The following is a 25,434-nucleotide window of genomic DNA, read 5'->3' on the forward strand; positions in this document are numbered from 1 at the left end:
ACTCATGTTCAATATGTAAATTAACAATCCTGGCCATGTTCCAATAAAACAATTCTTACAGAAACAAGCAGCAGATGGATTTGGCCTGTGGGTCATCCACAGTTTGTTGACCTGACTTTAGCAGCTATCAAATCATCTGATGTTTTTATGGCACTGATTTCAATATGATTTTTCTTGGTGTTTATGAATCACTAGTCCCTTTAATCGAAGTACTTTTTAAAAGTATAATATTGCCTCAGTCAGTAAAAAAATCTTGACTAATTACTGTTTCTTAAACAAGATGCTCCCTCAGCAATGCAAATGCCAAAAGGACAATGCAATTGAAAATAAAATGAATACAATGGCGGACATATCTTCCTTTACTATACCACAACGTCACTTTTAACCACAAGGAGAGGTTTTCCTAGATAGTAAAAGAAGAGAAAATTTTCAGATCAAATTAAGATATGTTTAATATGAGCACATTCATTTTAATTTACTCTGAAATTCTTATTCTTACCTTCCACAAGTTTCCCTGTCTGTTCGGCACTTCCCCCAGGAAGAATCTTGGCAATATAGGCTCCAATTTCTCCGCTATGTCCAGGGATTTCTTTACCACCCACAATTCTAATTCCTAATCCATTACCTGTATTAAAAAGTTAGCAAATTATTAGCAATAAGTTAAGAAAGGACAACAGTTATCACAAGTGATAAGGTGCAAGAAAAATGGGTTCTGATATGTAGAAGTTAACCCCAAATGAATACTGGAACTGGACACTGATAACAAAAGAACAATATTACAATTTCATAGTAGTTGATAGGGAAGAGAAGTATCTGAGATCTTGGTAGGATATATAATGATTAATCTGACATTAACAAATCATTTTTATTTTTTATTTCAGCCATATTCAATAATATAATAAAGTTTTGTCCATATATGTTTTGATCATATATGTTGCAAGAATTTTATATGAAGATGTTCCCAGTATAAATAATTTCAGAGCAAAAAATTCATTTATGAAATTGACGAGCATTTAACTTACAAAAAGGAAGTAATGGCTATCATAAATTGAGAAGACATAAATGACTGCAACTGATAAAGTGAAAACATGATCATAACTTATGAATTATTATTCACATTTCAGCCTTAATTCATAAACTAATACTGTTTGTGCATTAATACGGCACTTAATACAGGGGTAATAAAAGCATTCTTTACTGATGAGCAACTTGGTAAACTGTTCCTTATTCCACAGAACAGATTTTATAATTAGCCATGCAGATGAAAGATGGAGAATGATTATTATGAGAAATCTACATACTATACTTGATCTTAGCCAAAAGGCCGAGAAGCGATGATTATTATGAGAGATCTAATTGAATCACATACACTGTTGACATTTTATCTTTTTAAAAGAGTAAGCTAAAAAACAGCTAGTGTATACAGCTCCATATATATTTTTGCTACAAATGTCAAGAAGATTTTAAAATGAAAGCACTAAATGAAAGCAGAATTATCGTCTACTGAAGACACAATTAATTAAACATCTCATTCAGTGACTGAAGTACCATTTCCAACTCTTTCAAAATCTCTAAAATTAAAAGCCGGGTCTCTTCCAAATCCTGTTCCTTTCCTACTTAACTCCTCAAAAAGAATCCCTCTAGTTATCATCAACACAATTCAAACATTCCACAAGCAGTAGCTGAATTATGGGCTGCTTCTTCATTTATCTAGTAGGGGCGTATTTTGGTAAAATACTGGCTATTTTCAGGTGACATGATACTTCCAAATGAATTTACTCTTTCCTTTTCTTCCTTCCTCCTTCCTCCCTTTCATCCTTCCTTCCTTGTCTCCCCCCTCTATTCTCCCTCTTTTCCCCAGTACCCCCACTCCCTACTCTCATCCTGAGACCTGCTTTTACACCAGAGCAAGTGTTCTGAAGATTTAGCCTCAAAACAAAAACAAAGCAAATTAACTGCATGTTTTTACAAAGGGTTGCCAAGGGTCAGAGTTAAATAAGATACTAGCTCTCTGTGGCCCCACTTGTGAAGCTTTTCTGTCACAAGTTTCTTAGCTCAGTGTTCCTGTTCTTAGAGATTAATTGATGATCCAAACTGAACATAACTGGATCAGTGAAGGCTAGGATTTACTTTATGACATAGAGCATGTATTATATATGACTTTCAGTCTCAACTAAAGTTGATTTCTTAGACATTAGCATTTAAAGATTCACCAGGACTGATTCTAAAATAAGACATTAGATAGATACTAATAAAGAGTAAAAGATGAAGAAAAGTTATCAGCCACTATTTATTCAGTTATTTTATATATATGTGTGTATATATATATAGTGTTAAGCCATTTTAGAAATTACAAAATGAGAATTTAAAAATAGCTGGTCATATTTAAAGGATTTTCCCATGGAATTTTTCCAGAAAAAATAAAAATAGATTCTTAAGATTTGGCTTTATTTTTCATGGTTGAATCACTCACAAGCTGCAATTCATCACTTATTAAATATTTCATAAAACAGATACATATACTGAATTTCTAATGTGGTCAATATATCCATGTCAATTTTAAGACATGGTCAACCTGGGATCCCAAAAGATGATTGATGAGATTTCTTTAGGGTAAAGGCATATTTTTCAAGACCAAGTTTTGTATCAACATTTATGCTAGATAATAGCAGAACATAGTAGGGTATATAGTAAAGTGCTCATGGCACTGCTCTTATTTCTTTTTAAGCTTAAAAACTGTTGTATGGCAGAAACTGACACAACACTGTAAAACTTTTAAAAATATATTTAAATTAAAAAATGGAAAAAAATTACCATATAAATACAGTTCATAAGAATAATTCTATACTATACAAAATATGGTGTAGCCATATACTTAGAAACTACAAATAAAATTGCTATACCTTGTAAAGGTGTAGCTTAAAAAGTAGAATTTCTGAATCTATTAATTAACATGTGACTACTTAAAAAAACTAATTGCGTTTTCATTTTGCAAAATGACTTTGTCTTGAAGATAAGTAGTTGGGTTCTTAGTGCCATTTGATTTTTAGTGACTGAGTACATTCTCAAATCTTGTAGTAAAGGATCTGTAACAGGAATTTATGACTATACCCACAATAATTATTTAATTTTGTAAAATACAGTTTCATGCTAATGAATTCAACACTTTCTTAATATACTTTACAAATCAGTGTCTTTGGTAAAATAGGAGTAATACATAGCCATGAAAATACTGTGAAAAATGAGATTTGATAGACAGTTGACTCTTCCACAACCTGGGGGTTGAGGTGCTGACCCTCTGTGCAGGTGAAAATCCTCATATAACTTATACTCAGCCCTTTGTATACAAGATTTCTCTATGTACCCAGTCCTATATCCCTGGATTCAACCAACTGTGGATTGTGTAGCATTATATATCTACTTTTGAAAAAAATCTCCATTTAAATGAAACCATGCAGTTCAAACACATATTGTTCAAGGGTCAATGTATATAGAAACCACTTCTAATACATAGCAAATTTTCGAAAGCTATTTTTCTTCTTGTTAATCCTGCTGTGTTAATTGCTACTGATTTTCATGTATACAATAAAGTAACATAGAAATATTTAAAGTTTGTGAAAGAAAAGCAAGTTAGAAAATAAAAAGACCTAGGAAGGAAACATCTTTTATTTTACAGTAGTTGCTTATATACTAATTTGGATGCCATAAGTATGAATTTAATTTATATACTTTCTAAGAATTTAAATCTAGACACTTTAATTTACCATTTATATAGTTGTACTTTGATATTTTATGTATTGATTATAGACAGAACAAACAAAAACACTTCTATATAAATAAAACACATCAGCTCAAATCTAAAAAGCAGAATGTCAATAAAAAATTTGATAAACCTAAGAGGCAAAATTAGTTTTTAACTGAAATGCTTAAATCTAAGTGGTCCTTGATAAGTGATACTATTGGTTTTAACTTTTACAAATTTTTAACAACAAAAACTTATTTTCCTCCCTGTTTCTATTCCATCTAGAAACATTGCTAAAATGTTTCCTCTGAAATCATGAAAGTACACTGGTTTTGCTCTTCAGCTCACAGTATGGCAGAGAAGAGAGGCCAACAATTACTGTAAAGAACATAGGAGCTTTAGTAAAAGAGATAATCAAAAGTTACAGTAATTTTATAACATATAAGCATAAATGTGGTTAAGGAAGTCTTAAAGGGAAATCTATAAGCAACTACAACACAAAGCATTCATAAACCACCATGATGTACACCTTAAATATCTTATAATTTTGTAAGGCCATTATACCTCAATGAATTGAAATGAAAAAATAAAAAAGTAAGCTGTACATAAAATAAACATAAGCATACTATGGAAACATCCTCACATTTGAATTTAAATTTGCAGTTAAAATCTACTTTACTCTTATATGTTTATGTTACATTACATGCTCTGATATTTAAGGTATTACAAAAATGTTTTTATTTCCATTATTAAATAACATGAAAATATCATGATGTTATAATTAGAGCACTAAATGTGGGCAAAATTACAATACTTGTTTCTTTCTTTTTAAAATTTTTTAATATAAATTTATTTATTTTAATTGGAGGCTAATTACTTTACAATATTGTAGTGGTTTTGCCATACATTGACATGGATCCACCACGGGTGTACATTTGTTCCCCATCCTAAACCCTCCACCCACCTCCCTCCCCAAGCCAGTGCACCAGCCCCAAGCACCCTGTCTCATGCATTGAACCCAATACTTGTTTCATTTCAACACTCTCATGTGCTACATCTAAGCCTCAAGGAAAAGGAAACTTCATCAATGAACATACTATCTTATGAACAGCAGTCTTTAAATCAATAATTTATTATTCATAATAAAGTTATTATAGAACAGAGATATACTGCTTAGTTTAGTCATATAATTAGTTGGGCTGAAGAAGAAGAAAGGTTGTCTATATAAATATATTGTCTACATTAATATGAATATATTCATTGGAAGGACTGATGCTGAAACTGAAGCTCCTATACTTTCGGCACCTGGTGTGAAGATCTGACTCATTGGAAAATACCCTGATGCCAGGAAAAATTGAGGGCAAAAAGAGAAGTGGGTGACAGAGGATGAGATGGTTGGATGGCATCACTGACTCCATGGACATGAGTTTGATGAAACTCAGAAAGATAATAACGGACAGAGAAAGCTGGTGTGCTGCAGTTCACAGGGTTACAAAGAGTTGGACATGACTTAGCGATTGAACAACAAAGACAATAAATATCAATGCTAATGATGTACTAAGGATAATGAAAAATACACAAAGGATAGTTCAATTAAATGTATTTTTGTAGTTCATCTTAATTATACTCTTACATAAGACTGTAAAAGTTTATTTTTATCTCTTGTACCTATTGTTATAAATTATCCAAGAAAATATTTAGAAAAATCAAACTACATTAAAAATCCATAGTGATTTCCTTTGCATCTTATCAAATGCTATATAAATTCATTAATATTTGAAAACAAAGACAAAGAATATTTCACTATTTGTTCTCTAACTTTGCTTACTTTTGTTCATTATAAGAAAACATTTCTACAAACATGACAAAGTTCATCAATTGCATTATAAGCAATCCATACTTGACTGTTTCCAGAAACATCAAAATGGAAACACCATATTCATGCCAAATATAATCCAACTGTAAGTCTGGACATACAAACTCAGCTTTTCAACCATTAGCTTTTTTTAATCCAGCCAATTACTGTATAAAATCTTCTTTCCTACTTTTAAATATGTAAACATTCATAAAGAATTTGAAGTGAATATTGTATTTCACATTTCTATGAACAAAAGTTCACCACTTGTCTTTTTCTAATGTAATTTGCATAATACTAAGGTAAAAATGTTGCATGGGCTTCAAAGCATGTATAAAATGCTATTCACCCTTAGACCATCCTGGATGAGATAGGTCCAAGCTGGCCTGCCATAGGACTGAAATGGCCACTGGCATGGGAAATAAGGAAGATAAGTCATGGATATAAGTCAAAAGCGGCACAGTGGTATAGAATGCACTTTATAGAGACATGGGTTTGATACCTGGATTGGGAAGATCTCCTGCAGAAGGAAATGGCAACGCACTCCGGTATTCTTGCCTGGGAAACCCCATGGACAGAGGAGCTTTGCAGGCTATATATAGTTCATGGGGTTGCAAAGAGTTGGACATGACTGAGCGATTAAATAACAATAATACATCAAAAGACACTGGTGTTCTGAGTTTGTTAAGCAACATCTTTCAAATGTCAGATGATATATGAACTGATAAAGTATTTTTACTAAGAGGGCATAGGATTTCCTCTTTCTGAAATGCTTCAGAAATAATTTTCACCAAGAAAATTTTAGGGCTTCCACATCATCTTTATTTTAGCTTACATGTTTGATAGTTGCTGAGAGTAGATCTTAAAAGTTTTTATCACAAGAAAAAACTTTTGTAACTATGTTTGGTAATGAATGTTAAATAGAATTATCATGATGACTGCCTTCCCAGACAACACACAAATTGCAGCTATGTGAGTTCCTGATCAGGGGACCTAGTTAAGCCATGCTTGAGATTCTTGAACTACAAAAACATTGAGATACTAAATGTGTGTTGTTTTAAGGCACTAAATTTGTGGTAACTTGTTACTCATCAACAAAAAATTAATACCAAGATGAAAGCTGCATTCTGAGTTTTCTGTGTACACAATATACAGGGATATTATCTTGGTAGCAAAACCAGTGGGATAGCTGTGTTTATAGTACTTAACCATGTGATTGAGCAGCGATAGAGGGTAGGAGATAAAGGGAAAATAGGCTATGAGCAGAAAACCTGTTGCCCTTCATAAATGAAGAGGAAGAGTTCTGTGTATCAGTTCCGCATCGCTGGGGTTCTAGTATAAGGTGTGTAGCAAGTACATGGCATTTAGGCTACACTAAATTTGTAAATGTAAATCATGAATGGATGAAAAAATGACGTCTAATTTTCAGTTTTGAAACTTTGAAGTGTCTAATTTTCTCTGCATAGGGCTAACGCTCAGTATGCCGTGGTCCATGGTGTCGCAAAAAGTCGGACACGACTGAGTGACTGAACTAAATAGAGGGCTAATGCATCAGTTACAGTGATGTTAAAAATAATAGATTTGTATTGTACTCTGTTCTTGGAAAATGTCTGTAAAATTATATTAACACAATGAATCTTAAAATTAAAAATAACAAAAATGAAACCCTCCATTCTACATGAATAAAATAAGGTTTTGTGAGGTTAACTGCTCAAGACAACACCTAATATACAGTAATGCTAGAGTGGAGCCCACACTCCAAATGAATGGGTTAGAGATGAGTCTCCTGTTAGGCTAGAGCCAAGGAACATGGTATAGGATGAGAAAGGATGGGTTGGGGAGCTGCATACATAGCCCTTCCCTTTCTCTTTCAGTTGCAGAGGGGAGAGTGATGAGAGACATTGCAATTAGGCCATTAAAAGGAGAAACTACCAGGATGCAAAAAATACTGGGGAGTCAGTATCTCTCAGTCAATACTAAGGAGAGGAAACATTTTGGGTTTAGGCCGCTTGTGGATTAAACAGCAGCATTTAATGTTTTTAAATTTATTTTTAATTGGAGGGTAACTGTTTTACAATGTTGTGTTCATTTCTGCCATACAACACTGTGAATTAGCTGTAAGTATACATATACCCCTTCCCTCTTGAACCTTCCCACCACCTCCCATCCCACCCCTACAGGTTGTCACAGAATATGGGGTTGAACTCCCTGTGTTATTCAGCAACTTCCCACTAGATCATCTACATATGGTAATGCATATGTTTTAAATAGCATTTAATCTGAAGCTGTAAGTGATCACTTGGGAAAGACTCTACTTGTTTTGTCACTGTAGTTTCCATTTTTCCACTGCTGCTGCTGCTGCTAAGTCGCTTCAGTCGTGTCTGACTCAGTGTGACCCCATAGACGGCAGCCCACCAGGCTCCGACGTCCCTGGGATTCTCCAGGCAAGAACACTGGAGTGGGTTGCCGTTTCCTTCTCCAGTGTATGAAGGTGAAAAGTGAAAGTGAAGTCGCTCAGTCGTGTCTGACTCTTCGCAACCCCATGGACTGCAGCCCACCAGGCTCCTCCGTCCATGGGACTCTCCAGGCAAGAGGACTGGAGTGGGGTGCCATTGCCATTTTTCTACTGATGCATAAATGTCTTATCACTTATAACTTTATCAGCCACTACAAAGATGAAATTGTTACCTTTTCAGTATTAAAGATTTTATCATTTTTGTATTTTAGCGTTTGTTACTATGTCATATATATCTGTTAAATGAATATGTAATATTAATACTTATATATCTTAGTATGCAAATCTATAGAGAATGAAGTATACACAGGCCTGATAACATAATAATATTATAATCACCACTACTTGGGGGAGTAGCTGAAAAACTGATTTGGAGAAAAAGTTCTAAATTTGCTGAGTCACTGTAGGGATACTATAAAAAAAATCCAGGTGTCCAGATTATTTTTGTGCTACCGGCTAAACCTGGGCTCATCAAAATCAATTTGCTCTAGTAAAAGAGGTATTCAACACAGTTCAACAGATTCAACTATCCAGTATATGTTAGGGAATATTTTTCACAAAGAGTTATTTAATATAATTACTTTGGTTATATTCATTACTCTATTTTTAAAAACTGTTACTATAATACTATCTGAAATTAAGAATAAATATTATATGTTATTAGGTGGCCAGACTAAGAATAAACATTCCTCTGAAATTGTGCTTTAAACAAAAAGTGAGCTTCTTTTACTTATTTTCATCTAGTTTTCTACTGCATAAGATTTATGAAACTTTTAGTTGTATGTTTCAAAATACATGACTTTGAACTAATGAATTCTATTTGGTGTTTCTACTTTGTACCAATATTATATGTATTATATTCCTTGTTTTCAATCTCTCTGGTAACATCTTCAGGGATAGAAGGGAAAAAAAGTAACATTTCTAGAGTTTCTCCTACTTTGCATTTTTAAATTATCTCTATAACTTTTCATGTTAGGCATTGTCCATCTCATTTTAGGACAAAGCAGCTGAGACTATGGGAGGTTAGAAACTTGGCTACATTGGCTAGCAAGTAAAACAACCAAGATTAGAGTCCACTTTTCTTCCTGAGTCCCACATTCTTGTTCTTTGCTCATCACTCTAATTGTCAAAAAAATATTCTAGAAGATAATTTTAGAAAATATTCTAGAAGTCTTTTCTCTTTTAATTGAATCTCATTTCTTATTATCCATTTTCCAAGACAAAATCAAATACTATATATATCTAAATATATCCATATATTTAATATTAACATCACCAAATTACCCTCCTTAACCTGTAGGTTAAACATCTTGAATGTCTTTACCCTTTCCTTACAGAATCAATCATTAATTCTTTTAATTTTAATTTACTAAGAAAAACAGAAAAATGTGTTCATCCATCCCCAGTTAAAAGCACAGCCTATAATGTCACTTAATGGCAGGAACACATTTCTACAAGCAATATTTATCTTGACAGATGTCAGAAAAAGTGATGATGTGAATGAGGAACTCGTACCAAGAGTAAATACTGTTTAGCAACTGAGGAATGGTGGATATAGATGATTAAATATCTACAAATATAATAAAATTAATTAAACTTATGCTTATGAAGAACTTTTGATGTAACAGGAAAATGTTTTTGTTAGGTAATTTATCCCTGTATACAAAATATGTATGTAAACTACTTTAGAATATACTCCTAACATTTACTGGGTGTGTACCTGGGTATAAAGAAGAAAGGAAAGAAAGAGAGTATAAATTGTCAGATTATGACAGTTTTCATTTTTATCTTATAGTTTTCACTACTACCATAATTTACTGAGGATCTATCTATCTATTCATCTAGCCAGCCAGCCAGCTATCTATATATACATGACACACACATACTCATTTCACATACACATACAAAGAAGAGAGCTGAAAATGATACATGTATTTAGAAGACTAGATGGGAGGTTTGCTTTTTTAGATTTCTAAGAGGAAAGAGAAATGAAAATCTTCATGAAAAAGTGGTGAAAGATATATTCTCTATCTCCCATTAATAAATTCTTTGAACAAACGAAGATATGCAGTACAAAAATTGTATGTGTATATACACGTACCCATGGTTTGTGACTTATTTTAACTTTCAGTAGACAATCTCATGTATTCAATGTTTGCTGTGGATTAGCTCTACTTCTTCAAATATCTTGCAAATTCTTGGAAGTAGAATTGTTACCACAGGCTTTTTGCATGTCTGCCTCATATCTAGGTTGAAGTTCAGTTTACATTCAACATGAACTATTTACTTTTACAGTGGGAAAGTGAAAGATTTGTTTATTTTGATTCTACTTTATGTAATCCTATATTATTTGGAAAAATTTTCAAGCAAATTTAACAGTTATAAAAGGTAGCTAAATTTTTGTTCCAGTATTTTTACTGACTATGGAATATATTCCATGGAACATGGGGGCATTTTTCTAAACTAATCTGCTGATTATAATATGATATCTTCAAGAAATACTAAACAAGATATTTATAAAACTATAATTACCATCTAGAAGGTTCCATCTAGAGTCTGAATGTAACTATCTATCTAAATAACCTCTACTTTAAATTTGTGGGTTTTCATTGTAAACACTCATTAGTAAGAAAGAAAAAGAAGAATGGTATCTGTATTTGGTGGAATTGGTTATACTTTCAAATTATTTTAGAAGCAAAGGAAAAAGAATCAAGTGTACAGTGAATAACTGTACAGCAACATATAACTATGTTCATACCTTTCAAACTTATTTGAGATTTTAATTTTCATTCTTAGAATTTTACATGCATAATTTCTTTGGTTGCATATTGGTACAATATAATGACCCTAACCCTAACCTATGTAAATAAGGTCATTGTCACAAATGTAACCATTTCCATAAAAAATTATTGAAATATAAACCAGAGTGAATATGAGGGTTTATTTGCTGAGTACGTATATATGTATGCATGCATGTAAACTCTTTATCCTCTTTCAAATATGAAAACATAATTAATTCAATACCTCTTCATATTGCCAGGATTTGAGAGTTCCATTGGTGAAGAGAAGAAAGTGCAAAGTCTGATCAGATACTGTTTGTTTGAAAGCTGTTCTTAAATACTTCTGCTCACTTTTCTAAAATTTTAGGCCAATAAAAATCTTTCCAATGAGTTTTAGAGGGGAAGAGATAAAGGGATTTTATAATAGGCTTAGGGTAGAATCCCTGCATTACTGTCACAACTAGTCACTGATGTTCTTCAGGAACAAAGCAAGGATGTCTCCTCTCACTACTCTGCTCAGTATTGTACCACAAGTTTTAGAAAGTGCAAAAAGGACAGGAAATTTATACAAACTTATCCCCATTGGAATGGAAGAAGTAAAGCTGTCTTTATTTGTAGACAACATAATCTTGCTTGTAGAAAACCCTAAGGACTCCACAAAAAACCTATTAGAACTAAAAACACTAGTAAGACTATAAACTAAAAGGTCAGTGTACAAAAATCAAATGCATTTTTATAAAATGGGAGTGAATAATCCCAAATTGGAATTAAGAAAGCAATTCCATTCTTGGATACCTGTGTATGTATGGCTGAGCCTTTTTGCTGTCCACCTGAAACTATCACTACATTGTTAATTGGCTATACGACAATATAAAATAAAAAGCTTAAAAAAAGGCAAACAAAAAAATCAATGAATCTTACACTCACCATGAGTGAAACTGATAAGATAGAAATTATATCTAATAAAGCTGTTAAAAAAATTCCATTCTCAATTCTTCTTCCAAGAAGAACAGAATAATTAGGATGACATTAAACATAGAAATTCTAGTTTTGCACTGGAAACTATAAAACTGTACTGAAAAATTAAAGGACAGCTCAGTAAAGGAAGAGATATTACACATACATGAATTATAAGAGTCAATGTTGGTAAGATAGCAATTCTTTTCAAATTGATCTATAGTTTCAATGTGACCCCTATCATAATCCCAGTAAGTAGATACTAAAAAATATGGAAATTAAAAGAATATAGAGTAGCCAAAACAATGAAAAAAAAAGTTGGAGCAATTACATTATCAGATTTCAAAACCTGATATGAAGCTACAGAGTAAGCAAAAAAGTGTAACAGTTAGGCATATAATCAAACAGAACAGAATTGAGATTCCAGAAATAAATTCTTGAATTAATGATAGATTGATTTTTGATAAAGATACCAAGGCAATTCAATGCGAGATTTGTTTCTTTAACAAAAGGTCCTTGTACAATTAAATATTCATTAGTGGTTCAAAAAAATGAGCTTGGATGTCAGCATCATACCATATACACAAATAGGTACAAAATAGGTAACTGACCTGAATGTTTAAAGTATATAAACATAAGAGAAATTTTCTGGTATAAAACCTCTCGGAGAAAATCTTTTTGACCTCAGAATAGTTCTTAATACACTATTAGCAGCATGGTTCACAAACTAAAAATAATAATAAATTGAATTCTATTAAAATGTAAAGTTTTTCTTTAAAATACACCTTTAAGAAATAAAAAGACAAGACAAAAAACTAGAAGGAAATAGATGCACTCCATGTAACTTCTAAGAGACCCATTCAAAATATATAAAGAACTCTCACAACTCTGTATTAAGACAAAGAACTTGAATAATGGAAAAAAATTCTTAATAAGTATTTTACCAAAGAATATGTATGCTTTGACTTTAACCACCTAAAAATATGTTCATAGTTCAGTTGGTAAAGAATCCACCTGCAATGCAGGAGAGCCTGGTTTGATTCCTGGTTGGGAAGATCTCCTGGAGAAGCGAAAGGCTGCCCACTCCAGTATTCTGGTTGGAGAATTCCCTGGACTGTATAGTCCACCGGGTCACGAAGAGTTGGACACAACTGAGCAACTGTCACTTTCACTGTCATCACAAGTCATTAGGAAAATTAAAGTTAAAACAACACACTATCATCCACACTCTCCCCAAAAGACAGACATTACGAAGTGCTGGCAAACTCGTGGAGCAAGTAGAATCCTTAGACATTGCTGGTAAGAATGGAATATGGTAACTTCACTTTGGAAAACCTATCTGGCAACTGTTAAATAGTTAAAAAGAAACTCACCATGTAACTGAGAAACTCCATTTCTAGGACATCATACAAAAATATATGTCCAAAGTAAAATTTGTGTGCAAATTTTAAGTGAAACCACGAAAAATCCAATGGATAAATAAGTATAGAGAATTCAAACAATGAAGTACTTCTTAACAATAAATAGAACAAACATCTGATACATGCTACAACATAGATAAACTTAAAAAGTACTGGTAATTGAAAGGAGTCAGACATCAAAACTGAAACCGTACAATTTAATTTATATGAAGAACCCAAAAAGGGTAGTATCAGAGACAGAAAGTAAACTTCCTGCCTGTGATTGGGAGAGGAATGCTGGAAGTGGCTATTGCTATCAGACTCAAGGGAACTTTTTGTAGTGTTTGAAATGTTCCAAAACAAGATTGTCATGATAGTCACACAACTCCACAAATTTATAAAGTCATTTATAACATGCACATTCATGATATAAGTTACACCACAATAAAGTTGTTAAAATAATAATTTTAAAAGGGCTATCCACCTTTGGTATTCCTACCAACTCAGATCCAGTGAGATCTGTTACATTTGTCTCTTGTTTCTAAAAGTTCATGAAGATGGTGGACTAAAGAGGTACAGAAAATGAGCCACTATGTCCAGCGAAGACACTGCTATCTTTTGAAACTAACCGTTCTTAATGTTCTTCATTATTACACTTTCTAATCTGTACTTCTAACCTTGCAGATAGAGCCAGTCCAGTATGGAACTTTAACATAAGCAGATATCTTTTTTAAATTCAGAAAAATTTCTCTGACTTGTTTTGAACAGCTGTGTTTCTGAAGATGTTAAGATGGAGCTCTAAATAAAAAAGAAAGAGACTCACTTCTTGAGTATTACATTTTATCTTTTTTTCTGATAATTTCTAAGAGAAAATAATTCTTTTGATTTACACTAAGGAAAAGATTTTGTGTCAGGTTCATTTGCCATTATGTGAGATATAGAGAACTGATCTTATTTTAAGGATGAGTATACTCATTCTCAAAATTTAAAGAAGTGATAGAGCTGAACTCCAGTTCAGGACTTTCTGATTCTAAAACTCATGTCCTATTTTCTCCATTTCACTGCTTTGTGCTTGGGTGACTAAAGGTTTTCAAAACCACTGTACAGTTGTTGATCAGCACCTATATCTTTGAAGCTTATAGTCAAAATTAAATGATCTATTTGCTTAAAGTTATTGACCACTTAACAAAAGACAGTATGCATGTATTTCCCTCTACATACATCATAAAATAGTATAAATAATGGTACAGATGTGTATGTGTGCACACACCTATACATATATACAGATGTCTATGAACAAAAAAGTTTTGTAAATTCCCTGACTTTGTCTCAGTTGTTCCTTAAGTTTTACTATGGTAATTATTCACATTTCAGATTCTCCTATTAAAGCACGAGGCCCTCTCCTATTAAAGAAGAGGCCTCTCTTCTTTTCCTGTCTTTTGGGTTGCCACGCCCTCACGCCTCGAGTATGTATTTTCCTTTGCTTTCTAAATAAAACTGAGCTGTAACACTGGTCCATCCGAGGGCTATAACACTGGTCCATCCGTCACTTCAAATTTTTGTTGTGACAAGGCAGAACAGAGGAAATTACAAACTCCCCCAACAGCCCTCAGAAGGATCAGTGTACAGCTCCATGTTACAGCTCAGTTTTATCTAGAAAGTAAAGGAAATACATCCTTGAGGCATGAAGGTATACCAACCCAAAAGACACGAAAAGAAGAGAGGCCTCCAGCCCAATTTTGGCTCCTCTTTTTAATATGTTTTTCTCTCCTCGCCCTGGGCCTGCCCTATGTAAACTGGGCTAGTCAGGAGTGCAGTTTGTTTTACCTGAGGTCCTCACTCTGGCCCTTGAATCTTCCTTTGTTCTATTTTCACGAACTTTTCCTTTCCTTGTCTTTTAGCCACCACCATTCTGGACTCCTTTTTCCTGTTCTAACTACTTAACATAACTATTTTCTATTACCCAAAGTTTCATACATATAAAAAAGTAGTGACAAGGTTGTAATAAAACCCAGTGTAGTTAATCTTGCAGCTCCAAATTAATCAAACTATGTCAATTCTGTTCCATCTATTTCTTCACCACTTTCTGCACAGCTAATTGTGAAGCAAACTCTACACAAGACATTGATTCATCTGTAAATATTTGAGTATGCATCTCTAAAAGATCTACTCAATTTTTTCATGAAAATATTAACATAAAAATGACATGATAGCTAGAAAACCAGTAAAATCTTAGGATCATCAAATATTTAGTCACTCAAACTAAGCTTTTGGTAGACCAGCAAATAACAGAGATTAGCCAGGAGTGTAAATGCTCTATGCCAGGGTTTGTCTGCCACTAACTTCAAACTGCTAGATACTGTTTGGCAAAAATTGCCATTTCTTACTCTAGTCTTTCATATAAATTTTTTTGTGTGTGAAACTGTTAGTGGCTCAGTCATGTCAGACTCTGCGACCCCAAGGACTATAGCCCACCAGGAACCTCTGTCCATTGAATTCTCTAGGCAAGAATACTGGAGTGGGTAGCAATTCCCTTCTTCAGGAAATCTTCCTGACCTAGGGATTGAACCTGGGTCCCCTACATCCTGGGTCCCCTACATTTTAGGCAGATTCTTTACCATGTGAGCTACCAGGGCAGCCCAATATACATGCATTTAAATCCCTCTGAGGTACTTAAGACTTATTTGAAGACAATACAAATTGTTGTAAAATATTTAGTTTAGAATGAGATCAGGCTACTATGGTATACAAAGAAAATACATTCCATAGTAATGCAGGATAAACATAACAAGTATTTTTATTATTATTTTAGACAAATATTAAAATAAAAAGGATCATGCATAGAGATAATATAATATATTCCTAGTATATAATTCAAAACTATAATCCTCTTTTCTTATTTTGCAAAATCTATATATAGAGGAAACCAAATTTTCAGACTAGAATAATTATAACAAGTCAATAGCTCTGATTTCTATTATTCTTATATTTTAAAATAAAAATTATAATTTTTTCCTAATTGCAGTAAAAGAAAACAAACTTCTTCCCTAATTGTAGCAAAAGAAAACATTAAAATAAGTTGCAAAAGAAAAATGATAAGGTTGAAGGGATAATTACTTTGACACAGTATATTAATACAAATAGAAAACATATTGATATAGAGTCCTGGTGATTTAGTAAAAATGGTTTGAAGATTTTTGCTGAAAAAAATAACTTTGGCATTGCTAGAAAGTATTATGTTGTTTTGCTTTATGAGCTGGAGGGAATTGAAATAGTTTGCAGCAAGTAATTATTTCTACAAAGAGTCCCTGGATTTTAAGACTCACCCCTGGAATGTTCATCAGTGCTTAAAATAAAGTTTGCATGTAATAAAACTATGAAAGTTTGAAATATCTATCTCTGGCAGAAGAAAAATGATCCTATCTTAAAAGGAAAACATTACATTCCTAATCAATTCATTCTCTATGAAAATAAAAGGAAAAAAATTGCTCAAATCAAAACCTGTTCCAAAACCATAGGGTCTAAAATCTGCAAAGAACAAGAGCAAGTACACTGAAGAAATACCACTTTTTGTCCTCTGTTGTATCAGTCCTTAAAGAAAAATAAACACCTAACATATATGCTATGTTAGATATACCACTGACAAATATTTATATGTATTGATGAATAGCTTCTGTTGATATACATTATCTACTTAACACAGAAAATGTACTTGAGTGAGAATACAGGTAATATTCATACTTTGAAAATTTATTAACTTTGATAAAATTTATACTTCTACCTCACAGATATAAACAAGAGAAATTTTAATAATCTAAATGCAATCTAAGGTTTGGATTAGATCCTCAGAAAAAAAATTAGTGGGTCAGTGGGGAAACTCAAAATTTGGATAAGGCTTGTAGATATTTTAATACCATCATATTAATGCTGATTTCTGGTTTTAATCACTTTTTGTGGTTAGATGCTAACATTAGTGAAACTGGGTAAAGAGTGGGCAAAAGAACTGATCATTCTATTTTCTGAGAATCCAAAGTTTTCTCAAAATAACAAGTTTAAATTTTCTGTCATATGGTTAATTTAAAGAAGAACACAAACAAACAAAACTGATCAAAACTGATAATGTTCAAATTTATAAGGTATAGGGGAATTTATTCCTTAGTAAAATTTGTTAGTTTCTGTGTAAGAATGTTTTATGGTCCTATGACCATATTACTCAACAGTGCAATAATTATGTAGCATTTACTATTATGCACATCAAAAATGAAGATATAGAATGATCTAAATATAAACCATTTAGTAATGCATCATATTAACAATTACAGCATTATTTTTTTATATTTAAATACATAGCCTGATTATTTTTTGAAATTTTCCAATAGTTTTTGACAGAAAAATGCATTTTCTTAAATTTAATGTCACCTAAACAAATTCAAATACATATCTCAACCTGACATTAAAGTAAAAAGAACTAGAATATTTGATTTCTTTTACCTGAAACCGTGTGATCCTTAGAGTCTCTTGTTATTTTTATCCTTGCATGTGGAAAGATGTAGTGCACAGTTTTCCCATCCATCTGTATAATCTAAGACATACATAAGATACGGTGAAAAATCAATGTCAAAGACATTTAAAGGGCAATATATATAATTATCTTTTTTCAAACTACAGTGATTCAACCAATGAAAACAGAAGATTCTCAAATGACACTTTTAAGCATTTAATACTACATAATGATATTATTGTTTTCTGAGTTTATTATAGTCTTCACATTTACAGTCAGTTTCTCTTGCAAACTTATTTGCTGGGTTTGGAAAATCAATAAGCATATGCTAACACATAAAGGATATGTATTACTATGGTAATACACAGAGACTGTATATGGAAAATTGACCTCTGCTGATTTTGTTTTTGGACAGCCTAGAAATAGAGAGGCACTTTTAATTTTCAGCCATCAAGCTTAAAGGGAGAAAAGACAAAGATCCTCCTACTCTGCATCTCTATCACTTTACCAGGAATGCATATGTTATGTTATGTTGGTATCATTGTGGAATTTTGCTTCTGCTGAGCACATTTGTCAGAAGTTTTAGGATACTCCTGATGCCAAGACTAATTCTGCATAAATAAATAAAATCTTTGCTCATTTTAATATTTTCTGAAGCATTCTTTGTGTGCAAAGGCATTATTTCTCATTTAATTCTGATACTCCTTCAATCAGAAGAAACAACATTCAATGCCTTTGTTACAAGTCCGTGATTTCAATTCTCATTACTGAGACTTGAACATGAGAATGCTATAGGCTGTGTTATCGGTGTTTCCATCTGACAAAGTGAGATTTCTGAAATGAAATTAGCAAATGCAAACTTCTGCTGTATATTTTATGGAATTTGGTTTTCAAAAGAGATTTGTGAAATAATGAAAGACAGAAATACTAAAATCTTTATAAAACTATATTAATAGGATTTTAATAGTATGAAATCTTGTATCCATCACTTCTGGAGAATGTTTGCCTGGAATTAGATAAAAAAAGGTTTAGTAAAGAGACATTTAATACTACCCACTTCAGAATGTGTTTAGGTAGTGTTTGGGGTTACTAAGATAAAATATTAACTAGAATTTACAATTAAAAGGGTGTTTCTTTTGTGAAGAAAAATTCCCTGGAATATTCATGTTATTTTAATATGCCTCTGAAAATTCATCTTTAAAGTGGCTAGAATTCTGGATTTTAAAAGAAAAATGCACTGAAAATTCAAACAATGCCAGCCTTTAGGTTTTATTCTCTTTAGGGAAGAATAAGCTTAATCAGGCCTCTGATGAACAAAATATTCTCCCCAGACAACAGCATAATCCTGTCAAGTCCAAAAATCTTATATGAATTCTGCAAAGTAAAACTAAAATATCATTTGCATGATTATAAAAATATCATGGTCCATATAATCGATCTAGATAATTCATACTATTAATAATAGCTTTGTAAACCATTGTGAATCTTGTATATGTTCATGACAAAAAAGTGCATTTTCCTTTTTTCTTCCTTACTCTCCCCTCTTCTGTCTCACTCTCTTTTACTTTTCTCACTCTCTTTTACTTTCTCTCCTGGACTCCTTACTTTCCCTCCCTTCATCTTTTCTCCTTCTTCTGCTGTCCCTCATCCTCTCCTTCCTTCCTCTTCTATCTGCATTAAAGATTTCATTTTAAACTACGTGAACTGAAAATCTTAAAACTATCAGATACAACTCAAGTTTGCTTTGTTACTGTAGACAATACATTTACATTACATATATTATGGTGCAATCTCAAAATCAATAGAATGATCTTGGTTTGTTTCCAAGGCAAACCATTCAGCATCTCAGTAATCCAAGTCTATGCCCCAACCACTAATGCTGAAGAAGCTGAAGTCAAATGGTTCTGTGAAGACCTATAAGAATTTCTATAACTAACACCCAAAAAAGATGTCCTTTTCATCATAGGGGATTGGAATGCAAAAGCAGGAAGTCGAGAGATACCTGGAGTAGCAGGCAAGTTTGGCCTTGGAGTACAAAAATGAAGCAGGGCAAAGGCTAACAGAGTTTTGCTAAGAGAACGCACTGGTCATAGCAAACATCCTCTTCCAACAATACAAGAGACGACTCCACATGGACATCACCAGATGGTCAATACCGAAATCAGAATGATTATGCTCTTTGCAGCCAAAGATGGAGAAGTTCTATACAGTCAGCAAAAATAAGACCTGGAGCTAACTGTAGCTCAGATCATGAGCTGCTTATTGAAAAATTCAGACTGAAATTGAAGAAATTAGGGAAAGCCACTAGACCATTCAGATATGACCTAAATCAAATCCCTTATGATCATACAGTAGAGGTGACAAAGAGATTCAAAGGATCAGATCTGGTAGACAGAGTGCCTGAAGAATTATGGATGGAGGTTCATAACACAGTACAGGAGGTGGTGACCAAATCCATCCCCAAGAAAAAGAAATGCAAGAAGGCAAAGAGGTTGTCTGAAGAGGACTTATAGCTGAGAAATGAGAAGTGAAAGGCAAAGGAGAAAGGGAAAGATGTACCCAACTTACAAGTATTTCAAAAGAAATTATGTTCATGAACTGGCCCTTTATATTTATGAAAGAGTAACTCTTGTGTTAACATATCTTTTATTCATACAGACATTCATCCTTTCCCTTATCTAAATACCTTGTATGCTAGATGTAGCAGACAGAGTATCAAGCCCTGTGTTAGGCACAGAATAGACACCATGGTGGATGGCATGGGGAGCGCTTGCTCTCTAAAAGTTCACAGCCCAAGACACAATGCTTGGAGTGCTGCTGTAGCACAAAGTAAGAACATTCGTGGGGAGATGGTGGTGGTAATGTCAGAGAAGGCTTTTCGCAAGATGAGGTATGCACATGGAGCCCTGAGTGATGAATGGCACTAAGTCAAGAGAAGAGAGGAGGAAGAATGTTCAGGAAGAGGAAACAAGACATTCAAAGCCCAGAATAAAGACAGAGCAACTCTTTCAAAGGTGCCCAATGTACCTCAGTATAGCGGTCACATGGGCAGTGCACAAGGCTCGGGCATTAGTGCAGAATGAACGCATTTTGTACTAGTAGAGAAATTTTGACCTTTGCAACAATGCTGTGAATGGTACTAGTTCTATTTATTGATGAAGTGATTGAGGAAAGAAAAGAAAGAGGTCAGGTGATCTCTTCAATTCATAAAGCAGAGTTGAATTTCTACTGAATAGTGTGAAGGTTAAACATACAAAAGAAAAAACATAGACATTGGCAGATTTGGCTTTATAATTCATATGATTTTGAGTCTAAAGTCTGATATATTCTGCTCTCTAATGTATGTTTTACATTAAATAATTTTTACAGCAGATACATTAGTGTTTATATGTTTTATCTGACATGTAAGCAAAAAAAAACTATGCAATACTCAAAACTTAAAAATATGCAGAATTATAAACCAATAAACAGCCACATAACCACCACACAAAGAAAGAAAGGGAGCATTCATAATTTCTTGTGAAATATTTGTAAACACAGAAGAATCCTTTTTCTGGACAGCATACAAGTGATAGTTCTGTCAATGGAGAATTAGCCAAACACTATGATGTCAGAAACCTTGCTCTTGGGGAGAGGAACAGGGCGATTAATTGACATCAGTCCTACCCTCTGGCCTTGTCCCTATTTTTGTCTGGCAGAAACAACACTTATCCTAAATAAATGACTAAAACAAGAATGATACTTTGCATTGTTTCTATACCAAAATATAATTTTGATACGAAGAGAGTATTTGAAGATAAATATTAACACAAAAAAGCATGAACTTCATTTAAATGTAATCAAAACATATCATCTCCTATGTAGCTTTCACACAGAGAAATTTATAAAGAAAAATAAAGAAATTACTGACACAAAAGTCAGTATACTCACTACTTGTTTGAGAGAGGTTGAAAATTACAATTTGGAAAGAGCACTTATAGATTTCAAGGGGAAGAAAACACTCCCTTTCTTTGTGTGGTGATTATATGACTGTTTGTCTTATAACTAATTTATAATTCTACATGTTTTTAAGTTTTGAGTATTGCATAGTTTTTTGTTTATATGTTAAAAGGGCTTCCCTGATAGCTCAGTTGGTAGAGAATGCTCCTGCAATGCAGGAGACCCTGTTTCAATTCCTGGGTTTGGAAGATCCCCTGTAGAAGGGATAGGCTATCCATTCCAGTATTCCTGGGCTTCCCTTGTGGCTTTCTAGTAAAGAATCTGCCTGCAATGTGGGAGACCTGGGTTTGATTGCTGGGTTGGAAAGATCCCTGGAGAAAGGAAAGGTTACCCACTCCAGTATTCCCGCCTGGAGAATTCCATGGAATATATAGTCCATTGGGTCGCAAAGAGTTGGACACGACTGAGCAACTTTCACTTCACAGCTTAGATAACAAAATACAAATGTGAAAATAATTTTCAGCAATGAGATACACAGTATTAAATTTACAAGGAGTCTTACATTTCCTATGTTATTAAACAAAGAGAAATTCATTAAATCATTCTCAAATATAGCCTCTCTGCTTAATTTTGGCATTATATTGCTCTATACTTATAAATTCAAATATAATGTGTTATGTTTTCAGTGAATCAAATCATAAATTCTGTAGATGTTAGTAACAGATAATTATGAACAAAAAACTCATTAGGAATATTTATGTTTCATTTACATACAGTAAGACAGTATTCTAGAATATAATTTTGGGGGATGGACACTGATTATTTTAAAATATATCCTGTAGAATATTAGTTGGATTAATTAGGTGGACAAGACTACTCTGATTGGATACTCAGAAGTGTTGGGAAATAACTGTATGAAAGTTATTATGTTTTTAGCTATTCAGTTTTTATATTTCATCTTATCAGGATTCCTTGAAAGGATCTGTATTTTCATTATCTTGATCTTGGTTTGTGGGAAATACTAAACTTCAGAGAAACAAACAAGATGAGTAAGGCACAACAAGTAAGTCATTACAGAGAGATTTCTATAATAAAAAAATAATTCAAGGAAGTTATTTTCAGTTGATAAATTGACTATAATTGCAAATAAGAGATAAACTAATATTTTTAAACACATTCAGAAAGATTCTAATTTTTAAATTTCCTCATTTCTTCTCTCGATCTATTCTAGATCTAGAATATTTACAATAAACAGAGGATAATAGATTTCAATAAAGTGTGAGAATGTCTAGAAGAGCAAAATAAAATTGAGAAAATATTTTATCAGTTAGAAACTTGTCTATGAAAACTGAAATTGCTTAGGAAAAAATCAAATCTAAGACCATAGATCCTATCTTTTAGACAGCATTTTTACATGCAAAAGTCTTTTTTTCTTTTATACCTTAACATGACAAGTACTGAATTATAGTAAATTCATATGGTTCTTTTTTGTTGTTTGAAATATAGTTGTCAGTTTATCAATGAATCATTAATCAGACAGGTGATAAAGGAGTTAATGTACATGGTATAAGTAACTATCTCTTTTGTGAGTATCTTAATGATCATAATGAATCAAATACCTGATCCGTTAAGGCAACTGATTTAAGGCCATGTGACCTACCAGAGGAACCTCCCTTAGGTTATCCAACTGTTAATCTCCCAAGTATCTATCGAAGTTCAATTTAAACATCATTTCTTTTGTTCTAAAGTGAATAAGATCATGAGTTATGGTATTATATTTATGTAATAGTTAATAGTATCCCTAAGTTTTTTTTAACCTATAGATATTAACTAATATAATCTACTTTATGAAAGTTGTTCTGAATATAAAATCCAATAATGAACATAAAAGACTTCCATATAACATCAGTTCCCTTACTCCCAGGTGAAGCTTTCTCTGTTCCCAGCTGCTTGGTTTGGTCATCTTCTTATTTGCTATTTCTTGACAACTGGGCATATTCTAATGGAAGGCCCTGAAATTACACAAGTCTATTTTACCCTATATTCTGTAAGCCCTTTAGGAGATTCATGTATTTTCTTTGCATGGCAGTGTTGGGTATGCTGTACGGCTTAAATGTTGGTTAGAAGCAAAAAAATCACTTAAATTGCCTGGTAAGAAGCATCACAGCTATGCTTCAATGTCAATCAGTCATGGCTGATGAAGTAAGGGAATTACCACCTTAAGATACTGAAAAAAAAATCATTTGTGAACTTGATTGATCAAAGTCCTGTGCATTTCGGGATATCTGAGACCATTCTAGGGTGAAATGAGTCTTTTTTTTGAGAAATCTAAAAGATATTGCTCAATATAGCACTTACTTGCTCTTGGTGTTGACTTAGTGGTCTAGAGTGGACCAATCTTTCGGGTAGTTTTCGATCTAGACCATGTCCATTGTCCAAACGAGACTCCCTGGGTTTGTCAAACCAATCTGTTTCTTCACGACGGAGGTGATAGGCTTTGGAGACCAAGCAAATATCAAACATTGCAACTCCAACTAATACAGATGACAGAGGGCAGTAGATGATCTGCAGTACCAACATGCTTTTAGGCTTATTAACCGATCATGCATTTCAAACACAATTCCCAGTGGGATCAGAAATATTATTTCCTGCATTATGTTAAAAATTCTGTATGAGGGAATAACGTAGGAAGAAAAAAACATGTGCCACCTGTCAACTTTTCAGAGCAAAGTAAGACAAAATTAACATTTTAATCAGGTGAAAAAATAAATTTAGATAGTGATTGAATAAATTAAGGAACAAATGAATATTTCTCAAAAGTCATTCTATTCAACCTCAGTCCATCAGTTCCACCTCCTCACTTCTCCCCACCTATATGTCACTAAAATCTAAGAAAAACACATTTCTTGAATACAGAAGATTCAATTATTTTTCCAGTATCATATCAACCCAGTACCAATATGTGGCTGCTAGATTTGGACATCAATTGAGCATCTTTTGAAAACATGACACATCTATGACATTCATAACTAAATGAAAACATTTATTTTTAGGAGGATCCTAGGTATCAGTGCTAGGAACATGTGTGCCATAATCATCTGGTAGCCTAATTTTTTTTTTTTTTTCCTGACCTCACAATATGGTTTTATTTATTTATTTATTTATTTATTTTAGTCCTGTCATTTTTTTTTTCATTTATTTTTATTAGTTGGAGGCTAATTACTTTACAATATTATAGTGGTTTTTGTCATACATTGACATGAATCAGCCATGGATTTACATGTATTCCCCATCCCGATCCCCCCTCCCACCTCCCTATCCACCCGATTCCTCTGGGTCTTCCCAGTGCACCAGGCCCGAGCACTTGTCTCATGCATCCAGCCTGGGCTGGTGATCTGTTAAAAATTAAAGTTATTTTCCGTGGGATCACAGATCTAGGAATTAAAGAGTTGGTAGGCTGCTTTCTGTACTTACAATGTGTCAAAGCTTAACATCTTAAAATACTTTTTTGAAGATATAACTATATTTGAGTATATAACTATTATTTAAAATTTTTCATCCCATTAAATTTTTAGTACTTTCGAAGACATTTTAAAGTTCTTATCTAGTGATCCCAAATCATTATTTACCTATTACACAGAATTTGACTTCATAGAAAGTTTTATGCATTGTAAAAGGATCCCTAATTAATAGTCTCTGGAAGTACACTGTTACTTCCTAAATGGCAGATGGAGCGCCTCTTCGA

At 33.0% G+C, this 25,434-nt stretch overlaps 1 protein-coding gene and 1 pseudogene across 5 annotated transcripts in view; both read right to left on the reverse strand.

Moving 5' to 3' along the window:
- The window catches only part of PCLO (piccolo presynaptic cytomatrix protein), a 370,863-nt gene that overhangs the window by 108,149 nt on the left and 237,280 nt on the right, over positions 1 to 25,434 (reverse strand). For all 5 annotated transcript variants that reach the window (XM_070470006.1, XM_070469997.1, XM_020878346.2 and 2 more), the window contains exons 8-10: positions 24,048 to 24,184; positions 17,741 to 17,831; positions 500 to 625 (exon numbers count right to left, since the gene is read on the reverse strand). In XM_070470006.1, the coding sequence (XP_070326107.1) occupies positions 500 to 625; positions 17,741 to 17,831; positions 24,048 to 24,184 (354 nt within the window). The remainder of the gene's footprint in view (positions 1 to 499; positions 626 to 17,740; positions 17,832 to 24,047; positions 24,185 to 25,434) is intronic.
- Positions 1,264 to 1,336, reverse strand: LOC139036660 (U2 spliceosomal RNA; annotated as a pseudogene).

The sequence above is a fragment of the Odocoileus virginianus genome, chromosome 1 (assembly GCF_023699985.2).
Source record: "Odocoileus virginianus isolate 20LAN1187 ecotype Illinois chromosome 1, Ovbor_1.2, whole genome shotgun sequence".
In the NCBI taxonomy this organism is placed as follows: domain Eukaryota; kingdom Metazoa; phylum Chordata; class Mammalia; order Artiodactyla; family Cervidae; genus Odocoileus; species Odocoileus virginianus.